Below are 14,374 nucleotides of genomic sequence, written 5' to 3' on the forward strand. Positions count from 1 at the left end.
GCCTATGTGGGCAATACTGGATATAATAATAAAAACAGCCACTTACTCTTTGCTGTTTCTTGTATATATTTTCTTCTACTCTTTAAAATATCCTTACAAGGGAGGTGTAACTATTTTCATTTTTAGATGAAAAAATGGAGTCTCGGAGAAGGTGAATGACTTTCTCTTGACCACCCAACTAAGAAGTAGGGTATCTCTGGAATAAAAGTCTTTCTAGGAGGGCCCAGTGTCATACATCTGATTCTGTAGTGTGATTGTTTAACACTCCTGTATTAGGTCAAAATGTCTTCCTGAGCTATTCTTCACCTGCACTATCTCTTCTATGCCACTAGGGGGATCAGTCTATGAGTAACAATGGAGAGAGCTCTAACACACCATTCCAATACATACGTCAATTTCTTATTATTTAGGGAGATTCTTTGTATTTCTCTTGAAAGTTAAGTTTCTGCCAACTTTTGATATGAAATAGGTTGTTTTGATAAGTGTCAATCTTGAAGACAGGAAATACTCAAATATAGCCATTTAGCAGTGTGATCAAAAGTACCAAAGGAAAAGTTACACTTCCATGATTGAACACTAGAGGGCACCACAACCTAGGTTATCCGAATAGTCATTAGACCACCTTGAGGATTTGGACCTTACTGCACGCTACATATATTAGTATTTACTCATATTCCTTTAGAACATCTTGTGCTTTTACTTACATATATATTTTTTAAAAGAGAATTCCAGATATTAAGTCAGAACTTTCCTCAAATTCATTTAAAAATAAATGCATTATTATGGGCCACCATGGTGGGGCATGCCACTCTTGATCTCGGGGTTGTGTGTTCAAGCCCCACATTGGGCAGAGATTACTTAAAAATAAAATAAAATAAAACGCATTATTTAAATACATGCACACATGTATACCAAATATATTTGGTCATCTTCCTCCTAAAATTATTTCCTATCTCACATCTGGAGTAGCCAGCATTATGAAAAGTCTGACTACTGATAGGACTTGCTTTTCTTTACTGATTCCTCAGTTCCTTCCCTCACATCTATTTCCACCCTTAGAAAGATGTAGCATACTGCTGGGACTCAGGACTGCCTTGGAAATGAACTGACTAAACACACAACTAAACCTCTGTGTAAATAAAGCAAGTCATCTCTGGCCTCATTTTCTAGGGTACAAAATGAAGGATTAGGGCCAGATTGGTGGTTCTGAATTCCGGCTGCATGATGGAATCACTTCATAAGCTTTTAAAATGCCCAAGTCCACCTCAGATTAATTAAATTAGAATTTTGAGGGCAAGAGGTGGTGGGACCAAGTTATCGGCAAAGTTTAAAGCTCTCTTAGTAATTCTAATTTGCAGCTGAAGTTGAGAATGACTCATCTTGTTAGCTTGTGAGGTCTGGTCTAGTTCATTGTTAACGTTCCAGGGCTCTGTCTTGACTGGCCCAATGTAGACCTTCAGATACACAGCCTACAAAGGCTTAGGTCTCCCACATATTTACCTTTCTTGAGGCATAATTATCTTTCAGATTCATTCCTAGAAAAAGGGTTTCTGTCTTCAATTAATGGTGCAACAGGACAGCCCACAAGGCCAACATGAATGGACAGTTGACTCCTCTCTCCACTCAGTTCTGTAGAGATGAGATCTTGTACAGATACTTCTATAAACTTGGGGTTTTTTGTTTATTTGTTTGTTTGTTTTGGTTTGGTTTGGTTTTTTTGAGGCTATTACAAGAGAGAAGTTAACTCCTTAGGAATTCCGGTGTGGATTATCCTCTATTAAGGGAGACTGGCTTGAAAACCCATGAATGGTATAGAAGTATGTACATTTCCTACATGAATTAATGCCAATAAATGCTGAATATAGAATATATTAGACACCATGAGTTTCAGCTTGTGTGCTTAAAATGCAGCAGATGGTATTTTTGTCTAGAATAGCAGCATATCTTTAGCTACAGGGAGTGATCTAAACTGTCAATAGCCTCAGGTGACCATTGTCTAGACTTCAACTAAAAATGTTAACTTTGCACTTTATATATGCTTACTGAGTATCTCTACCAAATATAAGATAAAAATGTGATTTGTAGCATTTATACTCCTTCAGTCTAAATAGATATTTCTCAGGGAACCTGGGTGGCTCAGTCAATTAAGTGTCCTATTCTAGATATTTGCTCAGGTCTTAATCTCAGTGTTGAGTTCAAGCCCTGCACCGGGCTCCACACTGGGTATGGAGCCTACTTTAAAAAAAAAAGAATAGATGTTTCTCAATTTTCTCCATAAAGATGAGCCTTTTTCCTCTGTGTAGGAAGGAACTAACAATAGGCACAACATAATGGACCTATTCTATAGACCATCTGGTGACTCTAGTGTCACCCACAAGAGTAGTCTCATTTACTACTGAGCCTTTATACTACAGTGGATCAAAGCTACTTGATTATTAAAACATATAGTCTCTATAAACACAAAAACAGCTGTTTTCCTACCAGTGGGATGGAAAGTTAGAACAAGAACTGACTACTCATATTCATGAAAATAACTAAATTCTCCTTTTAAACTGAACGGATTCCTTGTAGTGTCCACCCTGCTTATACTCAAATCAGTTTCTTCAGCATTGTTCTTATCAATATACCGTCAGCAGGATTTTAAGAAAATAGCATGTTGAGTCAAGATTTTGTGAATTTTGAAGATGATAATTCAATTCAAATAGTCATTCTGTCCTAGGGATAAGGTATCATGGTTCAAAACTTACTTTGAGAAACATTTAAATACCTCATGAGTGATAAAAAATGGGATTTCATAGACATTTTGCATTCTGCTTTACATGGTTCAACAACACCTTACCTGTCTAAAGTGTCATCAGATCTGTACCGACTAATTGTAGCTTTTGGCTCATGTCTCTCATTTGCTTTCCTGCAGCAAAAAGCAATTACAGAAAGATCAAATAAATTACCAAAAAATTATAAAATCTATCATGTTTTTGGTAAAATTTTGGCCTATTTGAGTAGGAGATGTACATGTTGCAAAGGAAAGACAGATTCAGACTATCTAAATCTTCTAAGGTTTTGACCTGGTTAGAATAAATTATGGCAAACCCAACTCCCCATGCTAATAAAGGAATTCTTCTCTAGGTCCAATTATTTCTAACTACAAGGTAACATATTCAAATTAGGGATAAGGAAAGGCAAAACAAAGAACACAGCATGCAAAATAACTAAAACCCATGAATGGTATAGAAGTATGTACATTTCCTACATGAATTAATGCCAATAAGTGCTGAATATAGAATATATTAGACACCACGAGTTTCAGCTTGTGTGCTTAAAATGCAGCAGATGGTATTTTTGTCTAGAATAGCAGCATATCTTTAGCTACAGGGAGTGACCTAAACTGTCAATAGCCTCAGGTGACCATTGTCTAGACTTCAACTAAAAATGTTAACTTTGCACTTTATATATGCTTACTGAGTATCTCTACCAAATATAAGATAAAACTGTGATTTGTAGCATTTACACTCCTTCAGTCTAAATACGTACTGTTAGCAATACTGTTGGCTTTTACATTATAAGAACTCAATCCCTTAAAAATCAGCTATGTTTTGTTTGCAGAATTCTAGTAGTACCGTAAGCCAGCTCAACAGGCTGAATACAAATAGCTTTATTTAAAGTTCAGCACCGTGGACAGGGTTGGGGGGGAACTTGCTGACTGAAGGGAGAAAGAATGGAAAAGAAGGGAACAGAAAAAGCTAGAAAGAAACGAAGGGAAGAGTACGAGAAGAGAGAAAGGAGAGATGTAGAGGGAGGAGAGGGGAAGAAAGAGGAGATGAGGAGAAGTAGGGAGAAGAGAGACAGTAGGCAAGCAGAAGTTGAGGAAGACAGGTAGGCAGAACAAAGGGGAGAGGAAAGAAGACAAGAACAGAAGGGAAGACAGGATAGGAGGTTCAATCGCAGGAATCAAGATCATTAAAGCAAATGGAAATATCTTGATCAGACTGATCGATCAACAAAAACAGTTTGTTTAATGCCTTATATAATCCTGTGATACAAGAAAAGCAAGCTCTTTGATGAATTATACCATGATTTACTCTGTTTGCATTTCAAAGCATCATTTGAAGCTGATAGATCAAAGATACAGAATCTAGAAAAGCACTAAAACAGAACATGCACTTAGAATTTAATTTTTAACTTGATATAGTATATTTTTATTAAGCAAATACTTGAAGGTAAACAATATACAATTTACTGTAGCTGCTGACTACGAGGAAGCCAAGAGTAAAAAATTATGGACTTGACTGACACAGAACTAGAGAGACAAATTAGATATGTACACCCAAGGGCAGACAGTGGCCAGTGTCATAAAAGAAGTTCAGGGAAAGTGCAAGGAAGTTCTATGGCGAGAACATTTATTTCTAGGTAAGAGAATCAAAGAGAGCTTCAGGGGTAAAGTGCAGTTTGAGCTGGGCCTTGCGGGATAAATAGCTGTGAACATTTTCAAACGGGAGCAGAGGGAACAGTGTCTGTTGATGCAAGAGAAAAGGAAAGAAAATTGCCTAATGTGATTCCCTAAGTTTTAAAGGAACCTCAGAGTGAAATCCTGGTCTAGCCCACCATTGTGTTGAAGGCATGAACGCACTGCAGGGCCATCAGACTCCCTTCGGTCAAACAGCCCCTTCTCAGACAGCCTCACTTTATGTCTCATTAGCTGACTTTATTCTTTCTCAAACTTATGGCCATACAGCACATTACATTATTTTCAGTCTCTCCCCTCCTCCACCTTCAGCTAGGATGCAGGTTCTATGGAAGCAGGGATTTTATTTTATTCCCAGTCCTCAGGCCAGTGTCTGCTCACAGGAGGCCTCTCTCCAAGTATTTGTGCTACCAGGTTTGTCTGGCAGATCTTAACAATCTGGCAGAAGGACACAGTGGAAGTTCTTCGTTCATGCCTACTGTAAAGTTGTTACCTAAGGTGAGGAGGATATATTGTTTATCTTCCCTTCCCTTTCGTCTTTTCAGACTCTGCACACATTGCTACTTCTGCTGGAAGCACTGCTCTCTTGCTTCATGCCCACCAGCATTACTTCCCGACTCAGAAACCCCTCCTCATCCTTCAAACAGCAGTGCCAACACCAACGGCCACTTTCTGGGTGCCATCTCGGATTAATTCAGGCAGAGTTAGGCTCTCTCATCTCTTCTCCCATGGCCCTGTCACACACTTCTACAATAGCACCTCCGTGGTAAATTTTAGTCTTATAGTCTATGGATCCATATTTTTCCAGCATGTAAGTGTTCCCTAAGGTCAACGGTGGCATTTTATGCATCTTTGTATTCCCAGTACCTAGTACTATGGCAGTAAACATAACAGCTGCTCCAAAATGGGGTGACATGTTCACCAAAGTGGGTACAGGCTATGTGAAAGGGCAGAAAAGGGCTATGCAGGCATCCATTTGACCAAGTACAAGGAGAAAAATCACCCGCACTACCCTTCTAGGAAAGTGTGTTTTGAGACTCTATCTATGGGTTATGGGGAAAACCTTCTGGGATCACACACTTTTGTTACTAAAGATAAAAGTTCAAGGTACTGCATTAGCCAGTATATATGGAGGGGAATTGGCCAATAAAACGGACGGAGTAATTTTCACTGGTAGCTGGACTGAAATGATCAGATTCCCTTTGGTGTGATGAGACTATCTGAGAACAAGGCTGTAATCTTCAAAATCATGAAGACTAAGGAGAGGACAAAGGTAGTCACAGAACAATGAGTCAGATGAACTAAGCCTGGGAACCAGAAAACCAAACAGATACTTTGTGTAGAGGGCTCTAAGCTTGGTACCCTTAGAATAGGTCAGAATTACAAAGAAGTTTAAAAGGGTTTAGAAAAATACATAAATAAAAGTTTCTAAAATACTTAGGGTGTCTACTTATAAAGTCTATGCCATGAAAGATAATCACACTCCTTTACTAAATACAGTTTGGTGACAGACAGACACAGACTACTAGACAGAGTAAAACTTGTGTCTGAAAAATACTCAGGTTCTGCTGCTGGGTGTGGTTCTTGCAAGTGTGTGAGCATAAATGTGTTTTAACAAGAGTATTATCTATTTACTTGATCAATCTTAGAGTATTTGCATTATTATGATTATGAGTTTTGTCTAAATTTTTCTACTAATTTTGCTATTCAGTATCATTTAATGGTTTTCCACAAACCTAGGAGTTTCTCAAAAGAAGTATACTGCCCATAAAGCAAGTGAACTCTGGGACTGTTACTTCTGTATTTTAAAGTTCCTTTTCCTAAGATTCTGAGATAGCTTATCTGGTTACATTTCTGTGGAAGCCCTTTCTTTTTCCCATCCAGAGGGCTACCTCCATGGATTGGTTATTGTATACCCCCAAGCTGTGGTTCTGGAAGCATGGAGTTGGAGAAGCACAGACTTCGCTCTAATGATACCACAGAGACTTCCAGAATGCCAGGGAAAGCCTGAGGCTAGCCACAAATACTCAGCTTGTCTTGAACAAGTCTTCTCTCAAAACTATTGTCTTTGTGTTTCTGCGAATGATGTAACTTGTCTGAAACACCCACCTGTCCAAGGCATCATGGGAGTTATGTCGGCTGAGCACCACCCTACCATAATTTTCATCTCTGTAAAGAAAGAACAAAACTAAGTCACATGGAGAGTTACCACAGTATTTGGTACACACTAAATAAGGGAGACAGCAAAGAGCTCACTATTTAGAGCAAGGTTAATTCATTTTATTTCAGGCATAAGAACACAACCATATATTTGTTTTTATCAGTCTCCCCTTGAAAGAGCATGGTGAAAAGAAACAAGTTTGTCAGTACAAATGATCATTATTCTCATATATCCCATGAGATTTCCATATGATTCAACTATGGGATGAGTGTTTTTTTTTTTTTTTCTATCTGAGTGTGGGAACATGTATGTGGACATCAACTTTGTGTACATTATAAGAGTCAGTTTCTGCAGGAAGGCAAAAGGTTTCACAAACATGTCTTAAATTTAATTAAGTCCTTTATATCTATACATTTTCATCTGATGGACCTCATATTTTCCCAAGACAAAAAGCAGGAAAATAAGTACCAATATTTATGGTTAAGAAGGCCGATCATTCACAGGAGATTTGGCCCATTTGAACCATGAGAACTGTTTGGTCCTTAAAATAATCCTATGAATTAGGCAAAGACGACCCTGTCATACCCAATTCACAAAAGAAAAAACTGATCAGAGATTTTGTGGTTTTCTTAAGACCAAAAGGTTAGTAAGTGAAGGCATGGATGTAGGACCCAGATCCTTCTATTTCAAACCTTTACTTTTTCTCCTAGTTAACCCTTACTACATACATAGACCTTCATACATAAAATCCCAAACCCTTTCTTATTTTGTGCAGCAGACCTGAAAGTACAGGCAACTTTAGGAAATGTCAAAACATGTAGTAGAGCTTCTGGCCTTGAACCAAGTACCTGAACCTTTTTCATGTTAACCCAACTAAACCTGAAATACAACATTACTCCTGGTTCCGCTCCCCTAATGTTACTCAACATTCTGGAACTATTTGTAATAAAGCTATACAAGAAACTGTGGTAGATAATTAAAAAAGAAAGATGAACAGTGAAACTGAAACAATTCCAGCAAATTTATGCCCTCAAAAATCCCAAGAGAACATTTCCATCTCTCTTGGTATCCATTCCCTAAACTTGTGAGAGAGTAGCAGACACGGGACACATTCTGACCTGAAGAAGAATCGTAACACACAGCCCAGACCTGGACCAGCAGGAGTGGGGAGAGCATCAGAGCCCATTTTCCCTTCGTTCAGCAGCTGCTCTACCATCCAACTTGGCTTCTCTGGCCCTTTATAAATGAGGCATCCTTGGCTAAAAACCATCATTCCTACCAATTATAATTTGCCTTAGACATTTCTATGCTCACACATCTGTGCAAATATTTGCAAAACAGAATTTATGATTCACATTTGACATCACTCCACCACTATGGAAAAATAGAAGTGCCGTATTAGGCTTTGACAGAAGTAGTAAATGTGTGTTACTAGAGGAAATGGTTGTTGTCCAAGAATGTCAACTCCAAATGTCAATGTGAGTCTCTAAATACCCCTATATTCCCTTAAAATAATAAGATTTGGTAACAGGAATTAATAGACATCTTCATTTAACAGTCACAAGTATGTTCCTCAGATAACCATACATGGGCAGTTTAGTAGAAAGTTTAGAGTAAGTATCCTGTAATGTTGAGCTTCTCAACTTTAGCACTAGGACACCATGGGCCTGACAGTTTTGTGTTGTGGGGAGTGCCCTGCGCATTGGGAGATGTTTAGTGGCACCCATGACCTCTACCCACTAGATGTCAGGAGTACTCCCTAATTTTGATAACTGGAAATGTCTCCAGCTCTTACCAAACATGCCCTGGGGATAAAACTGCCCTTCAGTGAGAACCACTGGTGTAACAGAAAGACAATGGGTCATGTTAAAAATTTCAACTCCATCACTTAACAGGTGCATAGATTGAACAAGTTATTAACTCTTCTGAGCCTCAGATTCCTCTTCTATAAAATAGAGGACGTAATAATATCTGTGATTTGTGAGATTTAAAGATGCTTTTTATGTACCTATATGTAAGAGGGCATCTTAAAACTTGTGCCTATGTATATGTGTGATTTATAATAAATATATATGGGCTGGACAAATGTTTATTGTAAATCTATGCTGACAATGAGACAATATGCCTGTAATTGTTTTCAGATCTATAACACTGAGCTAGTAGAAGCAATGCTCAAAACAGACAAAACATTCTTGATGGTAAATGTTTTCCCTTGCAAGGTAATACCACATTTAGCACCCACCCGATATCTAGAGATATATGACCACTGGGACTAAAATGAGTTGAGAATGTATTGATTTCACTTGAACATATAGGAATTTTAGATAAATTATTATTAAATTTGTAAATTAGGAATCATGCTATTATTTGTTTATTTCAACTGACACGATGAATATACATGAGGAGGCTCCCTGCCATGGATTAAATAGTACCTGTTGGGAAACTGGAAAGTCATGTTCTTTTCAATTTGTCAAAGAGACACAAACACCCATGCTAGTTGTAACAATGAAACTCTGCTTTTTCTCCCTAATGACTCACATGCTCTTTGTTATATAAATCATAAAAATGGTAGAAATATTCTTGAAAATCTGAAAGCCAATGTATGCCTGTTAAATCAAACATTAGGCTATGCAACAAAGTGTTTTAAGGAAAGAACCTGATTTCCAGATGGCCACTAGCTTCCCAGCTGGAGAACAGCTCTACTTGTCCACCCACCCACACACACACACACACACTCTCTTACTTCTCTTCTTCCGGACGTTTCTTTATCCAGCTGTTGTCCTGTAAGAAAGTCCTTCTTTTGTTCACATCATGAAAACCCTGTTGCCTCAATGTTGTCCCCTGAGAGGTATTCTTCATATCTATCAACAGAAAAATGAAAAAAAAAAAAACTGAGAGATGCAACTATATGGGACCAAGTGTGAGTTTGTTAACCTGGGTGTCTTGAGAGGCACATCTGATTGGCCATCATCCATCTCCTAGGCTGACAAGTTCAGCACTGTTTCAAAATATGATGCTCTGGTAGGAGAGGACAAATCTCACACCCCAGCATCAGAGATAACATATAAAATTGCTCAGGTGCCAAGTGAAACTGCCAGGGCAGTTCATGATGTCCTGTGCTGCACCCGGGAATATAGAACCATGGGTGTGGGATAAACAAAGCCACGGTCGGTTTGGTGGGTTGGCCATTTCATTCATTCATTCATTCAAAAAAAAATTATATATATATATATATATAATATATATATATTATGTGTGTGTATACATATACATATATATACACACACACACATACATTTTTTCTTTATATATACATACAAGGAAAAAATATACACACAAGACTTTTTTACAATGTACCTAGTAAATGATAGTCAAGAAGTCCCGGTGCTTTTGATTATAAGCAACTGAATTCTTTTTTTTTTTTTTTAAGATTTTATTTATTCATTTGACAGAGTGAGAGAGATCACAAGTAGGCAGAGAGGCAGGCAGAGGAAGAGAGGGAAGAAGGCTCCCTGCCAAGATGAGAGCCTGATTCTGGGCTCAATCCCAGGACCCCAAGACCATAGCCTGAGCCAAAGGCAGAGGCTCTACCCACTGAGCCACCCAGGTGCCCCGTAACTGAATTTTTTAACTTCAGAGGAGTCAGAAGCACAGAATGTCTCACACACAAAAGAAAATCTTTGCATTGCAATTACATGAGTAAAAGTTATAGCACTCCTACTTTTTCTCTAAGTCTTACATTGACCAATGCTAATTAAGTTAGACTGTTGCTTCTAAGCATTCCATATCTATGTAAAAGAATTAAGAGCTATGCGTTGTTTTTCTCAGATTTTTAAGCTTTCTGAGTAAGGAAAATATATCTACATTACCATTTCCTGTGGAAGAAATTTTTCGCGAGGTAAAATTGGACATGCTGGCTTCCAGTAAGGATCTACAAAAAAAATAAGGAGGGGAAAAAATACAACAATGACTTCAAGAATCTACAAGTGATTCTTTCATTGGTAATGACATTTTCCAATGACATTAAGAAAGCCCCATGACCTGGTATCAGGAATACATGACATCAAGTGTCCCCTAAGAACCTGAGAGTTCTTCTATTCCAATGTATTTATTTTACAGATGTAGAAATTGAGGCCAAGAGCAACTGATGTCCCCAATGTTATAATAACAAGCAATTGGCTGAATGAGGCCATCAATTAATTCATTTATTCAATCAATAAATAGGCATTGGGTGCTTAGAGTATGGTTGACCCTAAGCCAGGAGCTGGAGACAAGAAGATGAATATGAGAAATGCATCAAGTCTATAGGGAGATAGAGACTGGTGAAGTCTATAGGGAGATAAAGACATGGAATTCACAGAAAAATATGCAGAGTACCTGTGGGGAAACCAAAGTGAACTCAGGGCTGCATTACGACTTTGTGAGTCCTAGGCACTTTTGCTTTCATAGGCTTCTTCTTTCACAAACACAGATACACACAGACACACACAGACACACACACACACATACACACACGCATGCCCACACAGTTAAAAAATTATATTTTGTAACTGTTAGTATAAAGATGAAAAATAACTCAGGCTGGCTTACTTAGCAGACTTTCATTATTATAATATTCATTGTTTTCTTCTCTTGTTAAAAGGAATTAAAATTAGAACCTTTTTGTAGGCCCCCAAAAGTATCATAGGCTTTAGGCACTGCTTTTTTTGTTTAATGGTTAAGTTGGTCCTGGTTTCCCTGAATGTGAGGTTTTCAGTTTTAAAACTGAAAAAGTCCTGAGCAAAGGGGAATGGCTGGTCCCCTAGGTGGGGTAGTATGTTTTTTGCAGAATCTGGCCAACTGTACAATGGATGAAATCACAGAGGGACATTAGATCTCAAGTCCGAGGCAAGTCATAGGCCGAGCTTTATCACATCAAAGTTCTATAATTGGGGGGTGCCTGGTGGCTCAGTAGGTTAACCACCTGCTTTTGCCTCAAGAGCTCAAGTCATGATCCTGAGGTTGGCCTCCCCACTCAACCAGGAATCTGCTTCTCCCTTTCCTCCTACCCCTCCCCCATGCTTATGCACATGCAATCTCTCTCTCTGTCTCAAAAAAATAAATAAAATCTTTTTTTAAAAGTTCTATAATTGAACCACATAATCTCCCATAAAATGGGCCCATAAAATGGGCTAATGAAACCTGCCATCATAGTTTTGTGATGATTAAAAATAATGTACACAAACATCAATCATTAAACTTTAAGTGCTAGTCCAATTTAAGACCATACTGTCAGGAAGCTGTTCATAGGTATAACTCAGGGGTTCTAAAAGCCCCTCTCACATTCTGATGCAAAAATATCTCCTACAATAATTTGCCATAGGACCTGATCATACATCATTTTTCTTGGGACCTTCTCTTAGAATGTCCATACCCCTACCTGGAGTAGGTGAGAAGTGGAATGTATTGGTGCCCAGACCAGGTCCTGTCTACCTATCTCATGTCTGGCACTATGGACTCATGATTGTTGGTGGGGTTACCTGGTTACACACCCTCCCCACACACTACAGCTTACAGCCAATGGTTGAATGACCTAGGGTAAAATGTGAATCTGGTGCCCCAAGGTAGAGCCAATTTATGCAGGTGATTTATGCTTCAGAGCTCACTATGGGATCAGACTAAAGCTAAACTAACAGAGAACATATCCTTGCTCAGCCCCTTCCTCTGCCTCTACTTCCTGCTTCCCTTTCTCCTCTCTCCTGAGAGCTTACCCTCAGTAAGTTACAGGCACCCACATTCCTCTCAGGCACTGCTTTTAGGAACCCAACCTGAGACTACCATTACTACCAGAAGGTAGAAAGATCTGCATTTAAAGGATGCTATTTGCTGACTGTTACTTTGAGTGTGTCATAGTCCAGCTCCCCCATCTATCAAAGGACGTGAAAACGCTGTTCTGAAGATCAAATTAGATGACATTTGTAAAGTGTTTAATTATTGACCAACATACTGAAAGCATTCAATTTTTTAAAAGATTTATTTATCTGAGAAAGAGCATGAGCAGGGGATTAGGGAGAGGGAGAAGCAGACATCCTGTGGAGCAGCGAGCCCAATATGGAACTTGATCGCAGGACCCCCGGAATCATGATCTGAGCCAAAGGCAGACACTTGACCAACTGAACCGCCCAGGCACCCCATAAAATGCTCAGCTTTTAACCTCATGCCTCTATCATCTTGGAAGCAGAGAACAAAGACATAAGGCAGGTATGTTTGGGTGTAGGGAGGGGAAGGAACAGCCTTAAACTTGGGACACTGGGCATGCAGGGAGTGTGGGCAGCCTCTGGCTAGCTGTGTTTGAAGGTCACCAAAATTTGGCAGAAGGGGGTGGGAAAGAGGCAATGTGAAGACAAACTTCAATCTCAACTATTTGTTCATTTCCCCCTTGGTCTGGCCCAGCTAATCTGGGCTCTTGGCTAACCTTCTGCTTCTCAATGGACTCCAATAAATTCTCTTCCTGAGCTTGTAAATACCGAGAGAGCTCATAGCTGACTGAACTGAGATTCTGCAATGGACAAAATGCTGAATGTATATTTGATTATACATTTGCAAAGACTGAAAATTACATGTAAGACACAGGACAAGGTAAATGGAGAAAAGGTATTGTCATAATTGTCTATTTGCCTATGTCTACCAAAAGACTAAGTGTCCCGGCGTAAAAGGTAAGTCTTTCCCATCTGTATATCCTGGGTCTGGGACAGAGTAGATGCTCCTCAGGTGCTTGTTATGAGCTGAATATGTCTCCCCTGAAGTTGATATGTCGAAGCCCAGTACCCAGTACCTCAAGTTATGACTGTGTTTGGAGGCAGAGCCTTTAAAGAGATGATTAAGTTATAATGAGATCATTAAGTAGGTCCTCATCCAACCTGTCTCATGATTGTATAAGAGAGGAATTTTGGACACACACAGAGAGATACCAGGGATGTATGTGTACAGAGAAAAGCCCATGTGAGTACACGAAAAGTGGCCATCTGCAAGCCACGGAGAGAGACCACAAGAGAAAGCAAATCTGACAGCATCCTGATCTTGGACTTGTAGCCTCTAGTTCTCTTCTAGAACTGTGAAACTATACATTTCTGTTGTTTAAGTCAACAGTCTATGGTCTTTTGTCACGGCAGACCTAGCAAATAAATAGAGTGCTTATGGGAAAAGGGATTTAAATGTTCTTAAAACAGGTCATTCAAAGAGCTCTGGGTCACACTGTCTCTGATCTGTGCCCTTTGTGTCATCAACTGTCCTACTGCTGGGGCCATAATAGCACCTGTTCAGAATGGGGCACTCCCCAGGCATTGTCTCATCCTCATCCTACACTCTGTGAGATAGCAATTATCATCTCCATCTCCCAGGCAGGACATCTGAAGTTCAAGGAGAGGATGTAACACCTAAGGTGGGAAGAGGCAGAATCTGCCTTCTAAACCAGAGCCACCTCTTTCTACAGAGACCGGCAATAAGGCTCATACTGAGTCACTGCAAGACTGGACCAGTGCCCTGACATTAGCGTGAGAGGAAAGGGAGACCCCAGCGGCCCCCACCTGACTCCTGACATCTCAGGCTTCAGAAGTGCTATGAGCTCTGCCAGCAGTGCCCAGCAGGAGAACCTGGACGGCATCTGCAGCAGACAAGGCCTCACAGAGCAGGATTCTCTGGGTGCTCTCTGATATTCTCTTGGTTATGGAAAGACATCTATGCAAAAACTTGTACAGGAATGATCATAACAG

At 39.4% G+C, this 14,374-nt stretch overlaps 1 protein-coding gene across 14 annotated transcripts in view; it reads right to left on the reverse strand.

The window, feature by feature from the left end:
- The window catches only part of SCEL (sciellin), a 329,617-nt gene that overhangs the window by 80,349 nt on the left and 234,894 nt on the right, over nt 1–14,374 (reverse strand). For all 14 annotated transcript variants that reach the window (XM_059144698.1, XM_059144697.1, XM_059144702.1 and 11 more), the window contains 4 exons: nt 10,493–10,554; nt 9,367–9,484; nt 6,572–6,631; nt 2,840–2,908 (listed from right to left, as the gene is read on the reverse strand). In XM_059144698.1, coding sequence (XP_059000681.1) covers nt 2,840–2,908; nt 6,572–6,631; nt 9,367–9,484; nt 10,493–10,535 — 290 coding nt within the window. In that variant the 5' untranslated portion in view covers nt 10,536–10,554. The remainder of the gene's footprint in view (nt 1–2,839; nt 2,909–6,571; nt 6,632–9,366; nt 9,485–10,492; nt 10,555–14,374) is intronic.

Source organism: Mustela lutreola, chromosome 13, assembly GCF_030435805.1.
Source record: "Mustela lutreola isolate mMusLut2 chromosome 13, mMusLut2.pri, whole genome shotgun sequence".
In the NCBI taxonomy this organism is placed as follows: Eukaryota; Metazoa; Chordata; class Mammalia; order Carnivora; family Mustelidae; genus Mustela; species Mustela lutreola.